This window comes from Sardina pilchardus, chromosome 8, assembly GCF_963854185.1.
Source record: "Sardina pilchardus chromosome 8, fSarPil1.1, whole genome shotgun sequence".
Taxonomy (NCBI): Eukaryota; Metazoa; Chordata; class Actinopteri; order Clupeiformes; family Clupeidae; genus Sardina; species Sardina pilchardus.
Window position 1 is genome coordinate 33,213,022 of NC_085001.1, and position 19,011 is coordinate 33,232,032.

General features: G+C 41.4%; 1 protein-coding gene across 1 annotated transcript in view; it reads right to left on the reverse strand.

Moving 5' to 3' along the window:
• The window catches only part of dnah10 (dynein axonemal heavy chain 10), a 337,572-nt gene that overhangs the window by 285,418 nt on the left and 33,143 nt on the right, over positions 1-19,011 (reverse strand). Inside the window, exon 9 of the mRNA XM_062544195.1 lies at positions 7,089-7,287. Within this exon, the coding sequence (XP_062400179.1) occupies positions 7,089-7,287 (199 nt within the window). The remainder of the gene's footprint in view (positions 1-7,088; positions 7,288-19,011) is intronic.

Sequence of the window (19,011 nt, forward strand, 5' to 3'; positions counted from 1 at the left end):
GTCCTTAGGTTATTGAATGCTGTAAATGTGGATGCTATTTCACCATTAACTAGGTAGCCTAAGCGTGGTTACACACAGTTGTCATCTTAAAGGGATATTCCGCCATTTTTGGAAATACGCTCATTTTCCACCTCCCCTCGAGCAAAACAATCGATATTTACCTTGTTCCCGTTCATCCAGCCATTCTGTGAGTCTGGCGATACAACTTTTAGCTTCAGCTTAGCATAGATCATTGAATTGGATTAGACCACTAGCTTCTCGCCTGCTAGCTTCATGTTTAAAAGTGACTAAGATTTCTGGTAATTTTCCCATTTAAAACGTGTCTCCTCTCAAGTTAGAAAGTGCAATAAGACCAACTGAAAATGAAACCTGCCGTTTTTCTAGGCTGATTTATTATGGAACTACACTCTCATCTGGCGTAATAATCAAGGCAACTTGCAAATGTACCATAGGCGCAGTGATATCTTACGCAGCATCTGAAAATAGTCCCCATAGACAACAAGCAGTAGTAGTGCCAGTAGCTGCAAGTTGCCTTGATTATTACGCCAGATGAGAGTGTAGTTCCATGTCAAATCAGCCTAGAAAAACGGCAGGTTTCATTTTTCAAATTACCAGAAATCTTAGTCACTTTTAAACATGAAGCTAGCAGGCGAGAAGCTAATGGTCTAATCCGATTCAATGATCTATGCTAGGCTGAAGCTAAAAGTTGTATCGCCAGACTCACAGAATGGCTGGATGAACGGGAACAAGGTAAATATCGATTGTTTTGCTCGAGGGGAGGTGGAAAATGAGCGTATTTCCAAAAATGGCGGAATATCCCTTTAATGCAGTGTTTTGTAGCCTATAAAACGCATTTCACGTTCATCACTCAGTTTTGGTAGGCTACATGCCTATGCCTTGAGTGGTCGCTGCCCCTTTAAATGCGTGGGACTTTAAATTACGTTTTAACTCCATGCTGATTTTGTTGATGAACAGCACCGTCTTTGATTCAGTTTTTCTACCGTTTAAAAAAACGACACACGTGCACTTGTGTGGTTGGTAAGGAATATTTTTCTTGCAATTCCCACACAACATTAGATAGCCTACTAAGCCAAGGTTCCATTAAAAATGTGTCTATGATTAGAACTTCGTTGCTGATCGGTGGAATAATGTTATTATTGTAGGGCCAGGCTATATGACAGCGCCAGCATCAGCTGGACAGAAGCTTAGGCTACACACAAATCAAATCTGCAGTTGCCTGTTAATATTTTCATCTGAATTAGATCTACATACGGAGGTGAGATAAGTAGCCTAGTGCAAAGTTGAACTGAGAGAGTTGCCAATCTAACGGACTGAACGTAGCCTATATTTCTTAGCTTCTATTAGCGATAACGATAGGCTATACATCTACCGCTCCTTTGCTACATGATCAAATATTATCAGATGAGTGACAGAAGCATCGGATATGACCAACAGGCCCACGCGAGAAACGCTGGTTCTCTGGTGTGATAATCAGACCATGCAACCTGATGCGCCCCTGAAGTGAGACGCAGGAAACAGAAATACTGCAAAATAATAACATGACTAAACGACACAAAATAATGTTATAACATTCCTGTCCTTCTGGTCTTCGAAAATGAAGAGAGATGTTAGCATGGTTTTTATTTTGGAAACCACATTTAGTCTCGTTTTTATTCGTCAACGATATTGCCTTATAAATTTAATTATAGTCATCGTCACATGGCCAGCATTTACGTTGCATCTCGTCTCGTTATAGTCACGTGAAAAAAGTTCGTTGACGACGATATTTAGTCATAATTTTCGTTGACGAAAGCAACACTGGCTGCCACAATGGCGTTGATAAAGCACAGGGCATGGGGAGGCTTCATGCCCATTGCCGATGGTCATCAGCAAAGTGTGCTCTGCCTTGGCTAGGAGCTAGATAGCTACGATTACGAAGCAAACTCTGGCTCTGTTCGAAACGGGAAAAACTGCTGCCTTCTAAGATATCTAACTGGGGAGCAAGGAAGCAAGTGCGGTTCAAAACCAAAAAAGATTTCCTGAATAACAATTTTGAATTTGGTTTGCCCTGTCCGTACTTACTTTCCCAATAATGACCAGCATTCAATACATTATGTAAGGGATAATGTATAGAACGCTGGTCATTATCGGGAAAATAAGGACCGACAGGGCGAACCGGACCCCGACGCGAAGCGGAGGGGTCTTGTTTCGCCCTGAAGGTCCTTATTTTGATATGGTTTATAATGAAATTTCATTTGAATGCCTGAATGTAAGAAAACACAATACCAACGTTTGTCTATGGTAAGACTAAGGCTACAATCTTCTGACCATGTTATATTCACTGACCATGTTATATTCATATTTGACTACCGGTAAACAATTGTCAATGCTAAACAATGTTTGCCCTGTTTGTATGGAAGTTGCGGGAATCCACGTTGCTCTATTGTTAAATAATTAAATAGCCTTCCGACAGGTTGAAGCAGAGCTTTGACACTAACGTTTATCATGTAGTTTCAGTTTCTGTCACGCAAACGCGCACACACATGCATTCAATGAATCGTATGGCTCTATGTTTAATCACATCGAATTAGCTAGCATTTCCTCCTGATTGCAGTAACGTTTGCTTTCTTTTTCTGTCGGTCCGCTATTGCGTGATCAATTGCGCAGCAAATTATCAGGTGAAGAACGGACCTAATTTCACTCAAAGAGCAAAGAGCGTTCCGTATCAGTTCAATACGGAACAAGACTTTTATGTGTCAAATACGGGACGATTCCGTATTATACTGAATGGTTGGCAACCCTAAGTCAGGGGCATAAAGGCCACTGTGGCCGTACAATGGGTTTTTTTTCACGGGGCATCAAGGCCAAAGTGTAGGGCAAAGGCGGCCATGGCCGCATGGCCTTGGTATAATTCCCACCCTGCCGAGGAGTTCTTGGAGTTGGTGCCAATGACTGATACCACAACAGCAGGTGATATTTTCACCACCCTCGTAGGAGCGCTGGACAGGGTCGGAGTGGACTGGTCCCGCGCTGTCAGCATGGCTACAGATGGTGCGCCATCAATGATCGGGAGAAAAACGGGTGTCGTGACAAGATTCAGAGAAAAAGTTCAGACGGCAAATGGAGGACGTGATTTCTGGACTTTTCACTGTATCCTGCATCAGGAGGCATTGTGTTGCAAGGCATTAACTCATTGAATGCTGCATTGTTTTTGGAAGCTATGTCCCAGAGTGCCGGCAAGCTAGATCGTTGTTGACTATTTTTGTAGAGCCACAGCGTATTCTATGTTATAGTTATGGACATATACTATGGCTCATTTGAAAGGTAAGACTCTGAGCTCTCAGTGGGTGAAAACCGTTTATCTCTACGTGTCTCCATTCCTGAGCAATCGCAATCTAAACAGTGGCTAGTTTTCATCAAAATCCCCGTTGTTCCTCTAGAAACGGAGATATAAGCCACTTAACTCATTCATTGCCATTTACGTCTTTAAACGTCAATTTAGACACATACGTTGACTGCCATTGACGTCTATAGACGTCAATTGCCTTTTTCAATGGGGAGGGCTCCTGGGTGGGCTTGGGAACGATCTGGCAGAGTTTCAGGCTTGTAAACAGACTGTACTAGCGATCCCAACCGCTAGATGACAGCAGTGCCATTTGGATGATTAGTATCTGCCTACAGTGCACATGCAGAGACAGCATGCAGCATGCAACAAGCAAAGACACTGAAGATCGACCACAGTGGATCTAGTTTGCACGCGATGCAGGGAATAAATATACTTACTTCTTACATCAAGGATGGAAAACACGTGAACGGTATGATCCATTGGATATTGCTATATAGACTAACAACAACTTTGCTAGTGCTAGCTTGCTAAGTCTACCGTCCTGTTCAGAGTCTTTAGCGACCATCAGAGTCCCTAGCAACCTTGACGAGACTGACGAGATAACAGTGCAATCGTGGTAGACATGCTCCTGAATCGCTAACGTTAAAAAGTTGATTTTCACAAAAAGATCGTTTTCTCCATGTTTTGGTCAAAAACAGGTGTTTTTAGCAAAACTAACCCATGTTCTACTGACGATTACTAAAGAACGGAAAACGATAGAAACAAACCGTTTTTTCCTGGTGAAAGAAGAGAGTCTACTCTTTCGTTTGGTACCTTCGGTGTTTACATAGTCATAAAGCTCACCGCTCGGTGGATCTTGGAAAAACAGTCAAAATAATGTAAAACGTCTGGCAGTATGGAGCGCTCTGCACTGAAAATCGCTGGCAGCCAATGAGTTAAGACAGACGTACATTTCCGGATTGTAGGATTTCATGAGTTTTTAATCGTCATCTACTTCAGTTCTCTTCATGATAAACTTCCAAAAATCACACATAAGGTGAGTTAGAGTGTCTAGTTTCGTAATTTAAAAAAAAAAAGCGAAAAACGCAATATTGCGTTGTTGGCACTCTACGCATGGGAGCTAAAAACGCAATATTACGTTGTTGGCACTCAATGAGTTAAAGATGGACAACGTCATGGAGGTAGTCGTCCGAACGGTTAACTTCATCCGATCCAGGGGCCTAAATCACCGTCAGTTTGACAGCCTTCTCAGAGAGAAAGACCACAACTATGGACTGCCATATCACACCGAGGTAAGATGGTTAAGCTGAGGTCCTGTGCTGAGGAGGTTCTTTGATTTACGGCTGGAAATTGAACAGTTCATGGAAAAAAAGGCAAACCGGTGTTAGAATTCCAGTCCAGAGAATGGATGCAGGACCTTGCATTTATGGTGGATGTTACAGAGCACCTTAATAACTTGAACAAGATGCTACAAGGGCGCAACAAAGTTGTCACGCAGTATTATGACAGCATATGTGCGTTCAAGTTGAAGCTGTCCTTGTGGGAGAGACAGCTCGCGGGGGGTGATGCTGCCCTGCATGCCGCCGACATGAGACGGTTCAAAGAGAAGATAACGGGACTATTGCGGGAGTTTGAACAACGGTAATATATTTTTTGGGCTTTTATGCCTTTAATGATAGGACAGTTGAGAGAGACAGGAAGTGAGTGGGAGAGAGCGTTGGGGTGGGATCCGGAAAGGACCACGGGGCGGGAATCGAACCCGGGTCGCCGACGTGCGGTACAGGTGCCCCAGCCAGTCACGCCACGGCTGGGGCCAGATTTTTAGCGAACTGGAGAAAGACTTCAACGTTTTCTGCTCCCCATTCACCGTGAATGCCTCTGATCTCCCGTCATCCTCCAACTTGAAGTGATAGACTTGCAGTGTGACTCAGATTTGAGGGGCAAATTCGCCTCAGCTGGCTTGGATACATTTTATCAGTGTATTTTGCCAGGTTACCCCAACTTGACAGCCCTTGCTGCAAAAGTGTTATGCATGTTTGGAACCACATATCTTTGTGAGCAAGTTTTCTCAGTGATGTCAATCAACAAAACAAAGCTGCGTTCAAGGCTCACGCACAAGCACTTGAATGACATCTTGAAATTGTCTGTCACACAGGATGTGAAGCCTGATATTGATGCACTTGTGAAAGCTAAAAGACGCCAGGTTTCAGGAGTGAAATACACTATGGGTTGAATGCACTTACTGCAAAATGCTGCATGAGATACTTATGCACCCTGAGATACTTCTGCTAGTTCTGTGAAAATGAATATATTCTGTGGAGATTTAAGGAAAGTGAATAGTGTGTGATTTACTGTAATATTTCATATTTCATAAGTTTGTTTTATTGAAATTTAAAATGTATTTAAATTATTGAATTGCATTGTTAAATTATTGAATTGTTTTGTTTAGCCTACTTGTGATGTAGGCCTACAGTGTTTGTGTACAATTTCCAGAATGTTCTTGCACTATTTTGAAACAAACTAAAACAAACAAACAAACAAACACATCTGAAGTTGTTGTTATTTTTAAATTATTATGCTATGATTTTACCGGTCCGGCCCGCGAGGGAATGGATTTTCCTCCATGTAGCCCCCTGAGCAAAATGAGTTTGACACCCCTGATATATATTATTCACCGGTAGAACGTTGGGGAGGCCCATTCAAAGTGAATGGGAGCTCTCTCAACATTCTAGAGAGCCGTATAATAACCCTTACCATGCACTCTGAAAACTTGCTCCATCTTTTCTGTATATTTCAGCTCACTCTGAGCTTATGTTTCTCCGATACTGTCATGCTTCACCAGATTGGGCCGGCATTGCCATGCACACTTTGCCATGGACATATTGAGCATGCTCTTTAGTCGGTGACGGCTTGGCCTGAATTTATGCTCCTCAAATGCTGCGTCATGTTTGACCTTGTTGGGCCAGCGTCGCCGTACCCACACTGCAAAATGGACATCCTGAGCATGCTGTACGTTACCTCTGTCTCATCAGTTGACAATAGTTTGGCTTGGACTCTATTCCACCGCATGTATACGTGTTTGGTGGGCGCCGGCGTTAACTGTGCCACTGTACTGGCCTGTGTGAGGATCTGCCTGCGCTGTGTGTTATGTGGGACATACACACCGTGTACTGAGGCCTTACAGGCGTTCTATGGTGGTGTTTTGTGAACAACTGAAAGAGAATGTTTTGTTTACTGTCGTAACCTGGGTTCTCTGAAGGAGAAAGCGAGACTGCCAAACTTGGCATCTTGTACACCAGATGTGACATTTCACTTCAGGTGTGAAAGAGAACAAGTGATGTACTTGCATGACTTTTATATGCCAGCATGACCTGCTATAACGCAAGTGTGTCAGCCTTAAAAAGGCAGTGGTAGGTAGGTAGAGGGTTCATCTCTTATTTTGAACCCAAAATAAGAGATTCGCCTCAGCTTTTTAAGGTCAAACTTAAATTAACTGTCAGGCGGTAATGCTCCTGGTACTCTTCAGCCCCACACCTGTGTCTAAGTCAAGTGCAGCAATGGCACGAGTCAACAGGCCTGAAAGTCTACAGAGTAGGGGAAGCAGTGAAGACCAGCTCAGGGAATGAAGGGCAGAGGGTGGAACAGGCAGAATCATGGCCACGCCATGAACACCTTGGTGGAACATATTTTGATTATTACCGAAAAATCTACACGTTAGGCTTGAAAAAGACAATAAACTGACCTGAAGGATACTGAAGAGGTCCTGGCATATGGAAGCCATATAATCGGTCTTCTCAAAGAGTTTTTTACGGTCAAACTCCCAGCGTGGGTCTCGACCTGAAATCTCTATCCTTGCTCGCACCTCAAAATAACAGGCCTTCCACTGGTCCAATACCTGCTTTCCATCCAAAGCCTTGGCTTTGGCTATTTCCCTCGTATCTCTGTATGGTGACAAAATAAGGGTTAAATACATTAGACCAGCACATCTGGCGAACTCTGAATTGTCCCTGCCCCCTTTTGAAGAAAACAGACAGCTTCAAATAAATAGAAACCAATAGTGTAACATTTGTGTAGGGTAGGGTATATTTTGAATACTTTGTTTTTTCAATAAAATGGTCTAAAGCATGAATTGTTTTTATTATTATTATTATTATCATTATTATTATTATGTAATTAATAACCCGGCAACACTATAATAACTTTACACAATTCATCATCTATTGAGCATTTGTTACCTATTAGTTAATGGTTTGTTCATCACTAGTAATTTATTGTTCATGCATAATTCATCATCAGTTAAGCATTTGTTGCCAAAGTTCTGAATGGTTTGTTCATAGTAAATAAACCCATTTCTAAAATATGTTTATAAATGATTAGAGATGCACAATATATCGGCGGCCGATATATTATTGGCCGATAAGTGACATTTTTAAAATATTATTATCGATCCCACGATCCGATAACAGAATTTTGGCCGATAATTTACGCCGATATTTTTTAAAGCCCTTTCCAGGGCTGTAGTCTACGTGATACGCAGGTATACGCCGTATAACCACCTAAAAAGTTCATGGATTTGCGTATATCCAGTAAAACATAGGCAAAGATACAGATGGTACGGGTTGAGAATGCTCCTTTCTTTCCCGCACATCGGGACTCCCGAAGCATCGGGAAAACTGCAACCGCAAGGGGGCAACATAGACCGCCCTAATAATATGAAGGTTCGGCTCATGGAAAAACCCGAGGACACCGCGCTGGTGACAAGCGGAGAAAAGAGACATGACGCTCGGCATGTTAGATTGCAGTTGCAGAGTTTTCGAATGTTTACAGCCTACCTCACAGCTCTCTCACTCGACGTAGCCTATAACTCAGTCAGTCCAGCAGAGATGCCAGAGCAACGTTTTGGTCAATGGAGAGGGAGAGAAATGCTCCGCATATCCGTCTCATTTAACCATTAAAATGAAAGTGATTGGCGAAATTAATCAAACGACGTTTCAATAAACCATTGTTGAAATGAATGAAAATGGTTTTAGAAACCTATAGGCCTATCAGAAGGAAATAGCCTTCAATTCAACCTGAAATAGGCTACTCGAAAGGCAACCTTAGATTAATTCATGAATTCATTACGGCTACAAGACCGCATTTCCGTGAATAGGCTATTATTGTCAACGTCAAGGCGAAGACGAAAGAGATGGACAAGATGGACATTTTGGCAACATTTAGGCCTACATGCTAGGAATACTTAGAAATGTGTAAGCTATTTTAAAACGGAGGCTTGTTCATTTTAACCGGCGACGTTTCAAGTAGCCTACATATCCCGAATAAAGCCAGTCAAATCTCACATCCAGCTGTGGCGCAAGTGGTTGAATCATAGGTATCGTACACCAGCGACCGGGGTTCGAAACCTAGTCGAAGAACCTCTCCGGAACCCATCAAAACAAAATGCACCGATTTATTAAAAGAAATGAAAGATTTCCTGTTTTGAGATTCTTTTTATGTTTGCGATGTCTGCTGAAAAGAAAAGTTAATATGTTAATTCGTGGTTCAGCGCGCACTCACACACATTTTTACATTGACATAGTGTCGGGCTCAAGTGTCGTCCTCAGTGCCGCATATAGGCTATAATGTAGTGAACTGGTTAGACGAGTGTGGGGGAGGGGGAATGATCGCACAAGATAATTGCTCTTCATGAAATGGATCTCACAGGCGGCTGTCGGTTTTTAAATGTAGCCTACTAGGCCTACACCACTTGCGAAATCGGACGTGGCACATAGCCTAATTATTAGGCTACTGGATAGCAAATCCATAGACTTTGTTCATCCTATATCCTTGGCGGAGATAATAATTAGGCCTATCAAATTAAAAGCACACTACGACAGTATACTTGTGTGATCACGCAACACAAGAGAGCATTTAGCGATGGGACAGTTGTGAATGCTTAACACCCTGGAGTCTAAATACCCCCCGAGGATTTGAAAAACTGTTCCAAACACACATCTCAATCTCTGCTTTTATCATATTATAGAAACACCATTAGAAGCCTTTAATCAACTCGTTTTCAAATATATAGCCTATGTTTTAAGAGAATATGGCAATGATAATGGCACTTTCTAAAAACAATAAATTCTTAGGATTTGTCCTCTCACCTGCAGCAGGCCCATTCAAAAGCCCATCCACCTAATTTGCATTTGAAAGAGCCAATCACTTAAGTGACACATTTAGTCTAGCCTACTTTATGAGGTTTTTTTGACCCCTAATAAATTGCCTATAGTCCTACTACGATAATGGAGGAAGGGCTGCCTAACTGTTCCCCCTAAGAGTTTTTTCATAAGATAAAATGTTTACTCTATTTAAGTTTAGGATTTGGTAGACAAGACAACCTCGGAAAAGTTCTTCAGATAAACAATGTTTTATTGAATTAAAGGAAAGAAAATGTATCGCCAGGGTTTCGGGGCTTGCGAAGGCATTCGTTGATCTTATCGATGCAGTCCTTGCGGCCACTTCTCCCCATCGTAGGAAACTTTCTGCTTAGTGTTGACAACACAAAGGTCTTGACGTTGTGTGGCAGTGCTTGCTTGCCCTTCGATCCATCCCAGTTGGTGGTTTTGCACCAGGCTCTGTAGTGCTCCTTTGTGGTGATGGCTCTGAAGAGCAGGCATCCGTATCTACCAACGTTGCCGCGACTCTGTTGGTGAATCCGAGCATGTTGTTCTGGGCAGTGCTTATGGCAAGGCTATTAACACCTGTCACTGAGCTATGGACAAGCAGTTATGCTCGAAAATTATCATAATAACAGACACACCTAATTGTATGGCTCTATGTTTGAACACATCAAATTAGCAAGCATTTCCTCCCGATAGCAGCAACGTTTGCTTTCTTTTTCTGTCGGTCCGCGGTTGCTTGGTCAATTGCGCAGCAAATTATCAGATGAAGCGGACCTAATTTCACTGTAGTGTGTGTGCATTGAGTAGTTCCTTAAAATACGGAACAAAGAGCGTCCCGTAGGCTATCTGTTCAATAGGCTACAGAAGAAGACTTTTACTATTACTTATATATTTCTTATAACGAAACGCGAAGAAAAAATAGGCTACGAGGACTGACCATCTCGCCTCTCCGCGTTTCCCCCAATACCATGGCGACAAAGAGAAATAAATATGATTTGACATTTTAATGTTTGTAGCGCGCCAGTTTACCCAGTGTGTGTGCATTGAGTAGTTCCTTAAAATATGGAACAAAGAGCGTCCCGTAGGCTATCTGTTCAATACAGAAGAAGACTTTAACTATTACTTATATATTTCTTATAACGAAACGCGAAGAAAAAATAGGCTACGAGGACTGACCATCTCGCCTCTCCGCGTTTCCCCCAATACCATGGCGACAAAGAGAAATAAATATGATTTGACATTTTAATGTTTGTAGCGCGCCAGTTTGCCCAGTGTGTGTGCATTGAGTAGTTCCTTAAAATATGGAACAAAGAGCGTCCCGTAGGCTATCTGTTCAATACAGAAGAAGACTTTAACTATTACTTATATATTTCTTATAACGAAACGCGAAGAAAAAATACGAGGACTGACCATCGTCTCTCCGCGTTTCCCCCAATAGGCTACCATGGCGACAAAGAGAAATAAATATGATTTGACATTTTAATGTTTGTAGCGCGCCAGTTTACCCAGTGTGTGTGCATTGAGTAGTTCCTTAAAATAGCCTACGGAACAAAGATCTGTTTAATACGGAAGAAGACTAACTATTACTTATATATTTCTTATAACGCTGGCTGTAGGCGATTTCTATAACCATTTTCATTCATTTCAACAATGGTTCATTGAAGTGTCGTTTGAATGATTTCGCCAGTCATCACCTTCATTTTAATGATTCAATGAGATTAAGGAGTCGACTATTGACGGATATGCGGTCTTCATCATTAAATGCAGTTGAAACTTTCTGCCTCCTGGTGGTTATTTGGGTACATTGCCTTAGCCTCGTAAAAAATCGGCTTGACGCACTGCGGGATCTCTTCGGGAGTCCCGCGGGAGAAGGTGCATTCTCAACCCGTACCCACTGTACGTGTCAACAACCTCTGAAATCATTAAATCGCTCTTGAGTAGCTGGAAGAAATCAACGTCAGGGTTATTCTTTATTTATTTATTTTATAACGCTATTGAAAAACACGCAGCATTCGTCAAGCTGAATTTCCTTTTCCTGCTCTCCCTCTTCAATTTGCATACCAACCACTCAAGGGGGTGGAAGATGCCACTGTGACTTTGCTAGACTTTGTTAGTGGCCACCTTGAGGGCAAGAAAACCCATGCACGTTTATGCTTTGCGGACTTCTCTTCTGCTTTTAACTGCATGCAGCCTCATATTTTAGCTCAAAGGCTTTTAGAATTCCCTGGTATTGACCTTGGCACTATATGCTGGTTGGTTTATTTTTTAACATTGAGGCCACAGAGAACCAGGGTTAATAACACTTTGTCTAAGGCCCTCTTGTGCTCTACTGGTTCACCCCAGGGGTGTGTTTTATCCCCACCGTTGTTTGTTTTATATACTAATGACTGTCAAAGCATTTTAATCAAGGCACATCATCAAGTATGCTGATGACTCAGTAATTGTCAGCCTTTTGCAGGACCATGAGGTGGCTCATGGACCTGTCTTGGACAATTTTATAACATGGTGCAAAGACTCTTACCTACAACTGAATGTCTCTAAAACAAAAGAGATGTTGATTGACTTTCGCCGTAGTCCTTCCAGTCCCACTACCATGGCACCAACCATAATAAATGGAACGGATGTAGAGACAGCTAATGAGTAGAAGTACCTGGGCACTATACTGGATAACAAGTTAACTTTTGATGCTAACACCAATGCCATCTGTAAAAAGGCCAACCAAAGATTGTTTTTGAAGGGGAGTTGAAGGGATTCAATGTTGACAGCACACTACTCAGGACTTTTTACTCCTTTTTTATTGAATCGATTTTAACCTTTGCTTCAATTTGTTGGTATGGTAACTTAAATGTGTCCAACAAAAACAGGCTTGCCAAATTGGTCCATATCTGCCAAAAGATTGTTGGTATTAACCTCAACAGTATTGCACATGTCTATGAGGTAAGAGTGACACAGAGTGCACTGGCCATTCTGGCTGATGTTAGCCATCCACTGCACAGTGCGTTTTGCCTCCTACCATCAGGTAGGAGGTACACTTATCTTAAGCAGGCCAGATCCAATAGATACTTGAGATCATTCGTCCCTGTTGCTGTTGGAATTCTTAATAAGCATTAAGTCATTAGGTCATTTAGTTACTTTTAGCCTATATCAATGGACCTGAATACTGATTGCTGCTTTTTGTTTGCATTGTATGTGTGCTTGATTGTATGATTGTATATTTGTGTTGACTATCAGCTGTGCACCAAATTGCCCCTTGGGGACATTAAAGATAATCTAATCTAATCTAATCCAAATATAACATTCACAATCGTGAACGCAATGACGCACAGAAGACGAACTGTAGCTAAATTACTGTTAAATCCGGCGAGCATCATTAGTAGGCTATACTGCAGACATTTGATGAAAACTCTTGCATTCAAGTTGACTGACCATCTCAATACCAATGTTTTTCAACTCCAAGACTTAAAAGGGCCTATCCCAAGGAGAAAAAGTAATTGCTTACCTTGAAACTTAAACACATGTGGGGAAACTGAACAATCCAACCAGTAGTAGAGTAGCCTATGATGAGCTTAGCCTGCTACTTTGTTTACAATATTTTGAGGCTTTAGCCAGACAGCTGAATTTAAGAGGTGGAGTTGTAATATAAATATTAGGCTATAATCTGCAGAAAGTTTGCTGTTATGTCATATATCAGAAATTTGTGTGTGTGTGTTTCAAATAAAGACAAGCTTTACATCTCGTTAAAAAATCATTCACACTATATGAAAGGAGAGCGATAAAAAGGCGATGCAATGAAAAATATGGGTGGACGACCTACATTTTGTGCTGGTGCACCATCCCTGCCAAATAAATGAAAAGATTGTTGAAATCATCGATGTCTTCCCTCTTGCTTTATCAAAATCTCAACTGTAGCTTAAAGTTTCCTCAGACAATAATGTGCTTTATATGAAGTCAAATTCAGTTTGTGCATTATTACATGATAACTATTCTCTAAATACTCTAGCCTAATTGTGGATGATTAAGCTATATGCTGAAATATGTGTTAAAGAGTAAAAGAAAAAATAACAACAAGAACCTTACCGAACCGAAAACTGTGACCCTAAACCGTGATAAGAACCGAACCGTAGATTTTGTGAACCGTGCCACCCCTATGTCCTATGTGTTTGTCTAATCTAGTCATATTAGCTTGGTTTTGTTCAGCACTTTGGTCAGCTGTATTTGTTGTTTTTTTAAAGTGCTTCATAAATAAACGTGACTTGATTATCATTACTATTATCAATAATAATGAACACATAGCATATTAATATTACTAGCTCTTATAATACCAATTACTTTAATGATTATTATGCTATTAATAATAGGCCTAACTAGGCTGGGCCCAGAAGTGTAGGATAAAGAAATCATTAACTCATGTCAGGCAATGTTAGCTACATTTAGACTTCATGCGTTCGGCTCTAACCGACAGGACCCGACATGTTCCGAAAACATCTGCAACTATAGACCTCTGAAGTTCGCCTACAAAATAGATGCCATCTTTGAGATTCAGTATCTGGCGATTTTTCCAATGGGAAAATAACATGGGGATTTTGAATTATCACACCTGTTAAACTCTCGTGGGGACGATAAAGTCTTAAATGCAGACGTTTTCCTGAACACACTTTTGTCCTCTGCCTTCTTCACATACTGTGATCTCCAGTACGTTAAGTCGGCACACTTTAATTTTTGCTACCCCAGAGCTAACTGGCTAACTAACTTAATGGCAAGTTGCATGGCAAGTTAGTTCTGGGGTAGCAAAAGTCTGCCGCCTTCGCAGATCACCGGAGATCACAGTATCTTCTCGAAGGCAGAGGACAAAAGAGCGTTCAGGAAAACACCTGAATTTCCGATTTTGTCATCCCCGTGAGAGTTTAACAGGTGTGATAATTCAAAATCCCCATGTTAAATTCCCATAGGAAAAATCGTCAGATACCGTATCTCCTTATATGGGCAAAGATGGTAGCTTTTTTGTAGGCGAACTTCAGAGGTTTATAGTAGCCCGAACTATGTTGGTAGCAACCAATTTGGTTCAAACTAACAAAGTACTATGTTAGTAGGACAGTTTTGGGAATCAGTCGTAACTTGAATGTTGGTTACAGATGGTACGGGTTGAGAATGCACCTTCTCCCGCGGGACTCCCGAAGAGATCCCGCAGGCTGTCAAGCCGATTTTTTTCGAGGCTAAGGCAATGTACCCAAACAACCACCAGGTGGCAGAAAGTTTCAACCCACATGCATTTAATGATGAATACCGCATATCCGTCAATAGTCGACTCCTTAATCTCATTTAATCATTAAAATGAAGGTGATGACTGGCGAAATGAATCAAACAACGTTTCAATAAACCATTGTTGAAATTAATGAAAATGGTTATAGAAAATCGCCTACAGCCTAACGCCGACACAGCTGATTCTTTGATTGATTCTAAGCTGTTTTGATGTAGGGGATGGGTAAACTGGCACGCTACAAACATGCTACCAATCAAATGTAACATTAGTATTAGCCTACTTAGACACTTTAGTCATAGGCAACGTTGCCATGTTAATTTGGGCTAGAAGTGCTTGCTTGTGGTGGCGCTCCTGTCCGCTGCTTCTCCCGAATTGTGTTTGGCAAATTTGTCAACAATCAGCTTAAATGTCAAATCATATTTATTTCTCTTTGTCGCCATGGTATTGGGGGAAAGGAGATGGTCAGTCCTCGTATTTTTGCTTCACGTTTCGTTATAAGAAATATAAAAGTAATAGTTAAAGTCTTCTTCCGTATTGAACAGATACGGGACGGTCTTTGTTCCGTTTTTTAAGGAACTACTCAATGCACACACACTACAATGAAAAACACACAAAGAAAACACTAAACATATAGCCTACAACCTAATGACACTTAAATGCAGCGTTTCTCAAACTATGGGCCGCGAAACGTGGAGACTGCTGCTGGTCCGCGAGACATGGAGTGAAATTATGTCCGGTGCTTCATCTGATAATTTGCTGCGCAATTGACCAAGCAACCGCGGGCCGACAGAAAAAGAAAGCAAACGTTGCTTGAAACGTTGGAGGAAATGCTTGCTAATTTGATGTGTTTGAACATGGAGCCATACAATTAGGTGTTTCTGTTATTATGAGAATGTATTGTTTTTACAAAGTGCCATTATCATTGCCATATTCTCTTAAAACATAGCCTAGGCTATGAAAACGAGTTGATTAAAGGTTTCTAATGGTGTTTCTATAATATGATAAAAGCAGATATTGAGATGTGTGTTTGGAACAGTTTTTCAAATCCCCCGGGGGGTATTTAGACTCCAGGGTGTTAAGCACTCATTCACAACTGTCCCATCGCTAAATGCTCTCGTGTTGCGTGATCACACAAGTATACCTGTCGTAGTGTGCTTTTAATTTGATAGGCCTAATTATTATCTCCGCCAAGGAGGTTGTTTTCATCGGGGCTCAGTGTGAAAGGAACAGGTCAACCCCGCGATTAGGGGTGTGTGACTGATGACTTATTTGGCAAGGCTATCATTAGGCTTACTATGCATGGCTGTAGGCAGCTATGAGGCCACTGAGATCTGGACCGCATCGGTTTTGAGAGCTGGAAATACATGTGTTTGCTAAATATCGGTATGCCATGGTAGACAAAAACACTCAAATAAAACAATAGCCTAAAAAATAACTGTAGTGCGTAATGGACACGGCTCTATATCCTAAATAATTTTCTAGGTTCGCCATTTGGTAATATGACCTATCCTTACTGACAATAATTTAGATTGAGCACAACTAAAGTTGCACGAAGGCAAAATACAGTCCTAAGCCTATTATATATATAGCCTGGCCAATTAGCCTATATTGTAGATGTGCAAAACCAGCATTTGCGTGCGTGCTTGCCGTTGAGGTGTAGCCTACAAAAATGAGCATAACATCTGATTATTAAAGTATGGCTGTAGGATATAGGCTACTGGTAAGAGAAGAGCTGGTTTAAAATTCAAGTGTAGTAAAAAAGTTTGTGCACATCCCCGGTCAAGGAGCAGAACAAGAGTAAATCATAAAAATTGGAAAAAGGTTCGCACACTTGAAATCCTTCTTTTTTGATTTTATTTTATTTTCTTTAGCACAAAGGAATGACATTTCGACTGTGGTCTTCTTCAGATTAAAATTCAAGTAACGAGCGCTATTTAACCCCTCGAGACCGACTGTATTGCAGTCTGCTGACACAGCCAGGCGACGCTCCCAACCCAGAGAGAGAGAAAACCGACAGCCGTCTGTGAGATCCATTTCATGAAGAGCAATTCTGTCTTGTGCGATCATTCCCCCTCCCCCACACTCGTCTAACCAGTTCACTACATTATAGCCTACCTATATGCGGCATTGAGGAAGACTGCTACCCTCCTCCCTTCTCTCCCGACAGACACCGACACTATGTACATGTAAAAATGTGTGAGTGTGCGCTGAACCACAAATTCACATATTAAACTTCTCTTTTCAGCAGACATCGCAAACATAAAACAAATCGCAAAACTGAGAAAATCTTTCATTTTTTTAATAAATCGATGGCTTTTGTCTTGATAGGTTTCTGTGCTGGGTAGGCTACATGTAGGCTACCCACGTCGCCGGTTAAAATGAACATGCCTCTGTTTTAAAATAGCCTATACACATTTCTAAGTATTCCTAGCATGTAAATGTTGCCTAAATGTCCTTCTTGTCCATCTCTTTCGTCTTCGCCTTGACAATAATAGCCTATTCACGGAAATGCGGTCTTGTAACCGTAATGAATTAATGAATTAATCTAAGGTTGCCTATCGAGTCTTTTGTGAATTGAAGGCTATTTCCTTCTGATAGGCCTATAGGCGATTTTCTAAGATAATTTTCATTAATTTCAACAATGGTTTATTGAAACGTCGTTTGATTAATTTCGCCAGTCATCGCCTTCATTTTAATGATTAAATGAGACGGATATGCGGAACATTTCTCTCCCTCTCCATTGACCAAAACGTTGCTCTGGCATCTCTGCTGGACTGACTGAGTTATAGGCTACGTCGTGTGAGAGAGCTGTGAGGTAGGCTGTAAAACATTCGAAAACTCTGCAACTGCAATCTGACATGCCGAGCGTCATGTCTCTTTTCTCCACTTGTCACCAGCGCGGTGTCTTCGGGTTTTTCCGGGTTTTCTGGCAGGAGCCGAACCTTCATGTTATTAGGGCGGTCTTATGTTGCCCCCTTGCGGTTGCAGTTTTAATTACAAAGTCCCAAACCTTTGGGATTCCCGATGTGCGGGAAAGAAAGGAGCATTCTCAACCCGTACCATCTGTAGTTGAACGATGCATCGTACCATGTTGGTAAAAAGCTAACCTACGTAGTTGTACGGGAAACGCACCCCTGAGTGTTATAAGCACACTCTGGCACTTAAAACTGTTCATAAATTCATGTTGATAGAATTAGGCTGCGATCAGACCGCCAGCCAACATCCAATTTTTAGCCCAGTCATTCGGATGTCACTTTTGAAGTCTGAACAGTGACAGGTCACATGAAATCCGATTTTTGCTAAACGGTTGCAAACCACATCCAGGAGGTAGTTTCATATCGCATTCGTATCGGATATGGACAGATGCGTCTCAGTCTGAACAGCTTCCAACACTCGGATCGGATTTGACTGTCCGTGACGTGACTTTACGTGGTTTACGCGCGTGACCACCCACCTATTTCGAGTTGTGGAGCAACGTTACGGCTATGTCTTTTGACCATGTTATATTAAACGTGACTTAACAATACTCTATGCTAAGTAGAGCATTATACAGTCTCTGCTGTTTCTATAGAAGTTGGAAGAATCCATTTTGTTCTATTAAATGCCGTTAAACAATTAAAGGAACCGTATGTAGGAAATGTATTTCAATTAATCATAAAATGGCCCTGATATGTCTCTAGACATTTAGAAATCATGCTAATTTCAAATACTTATATCACTGACAACAGTAGTCCGGCCAAGATATTTTCATATAAAAGTGAAGTTGCAGCCCTCAACTGAAGTTGATGTTGTTATGTTGTGTTTTGGTTTGATGCGCCGCCCTACACTTATCTACGAATCACGAAGTCAGTAGTATTTCGCCATCCGGGTTGCCAGCTATGCTAGTTACCACCATAGACAGCTGCAGCTACAAACGTGTTGGATAAAAAATGTCTAACGTTATGGAAGTAAGGTTTAGTAAGGTTTATTTATAGAACACATTTAACCACAGCTCACACTGTCCAAAGTGCTGTACAAAGTGCATAACCTAACAAATAATAAAATAGGATAAAATAGATAAGCAAATAAATACATACAGAACAGTGATTTAGGCTAAGATGACATCAACAGACAACACTTAATTACAGACATAACAGGGTAGACAATTAACGCACAGGGAAGGCCAATGTAAAAAGGTGTGTTTTAAGCCTGGATTTGAAGAGGGTTATTGAGGGGGCATTTCTGATGTCAAGTGGCAGCTGGTT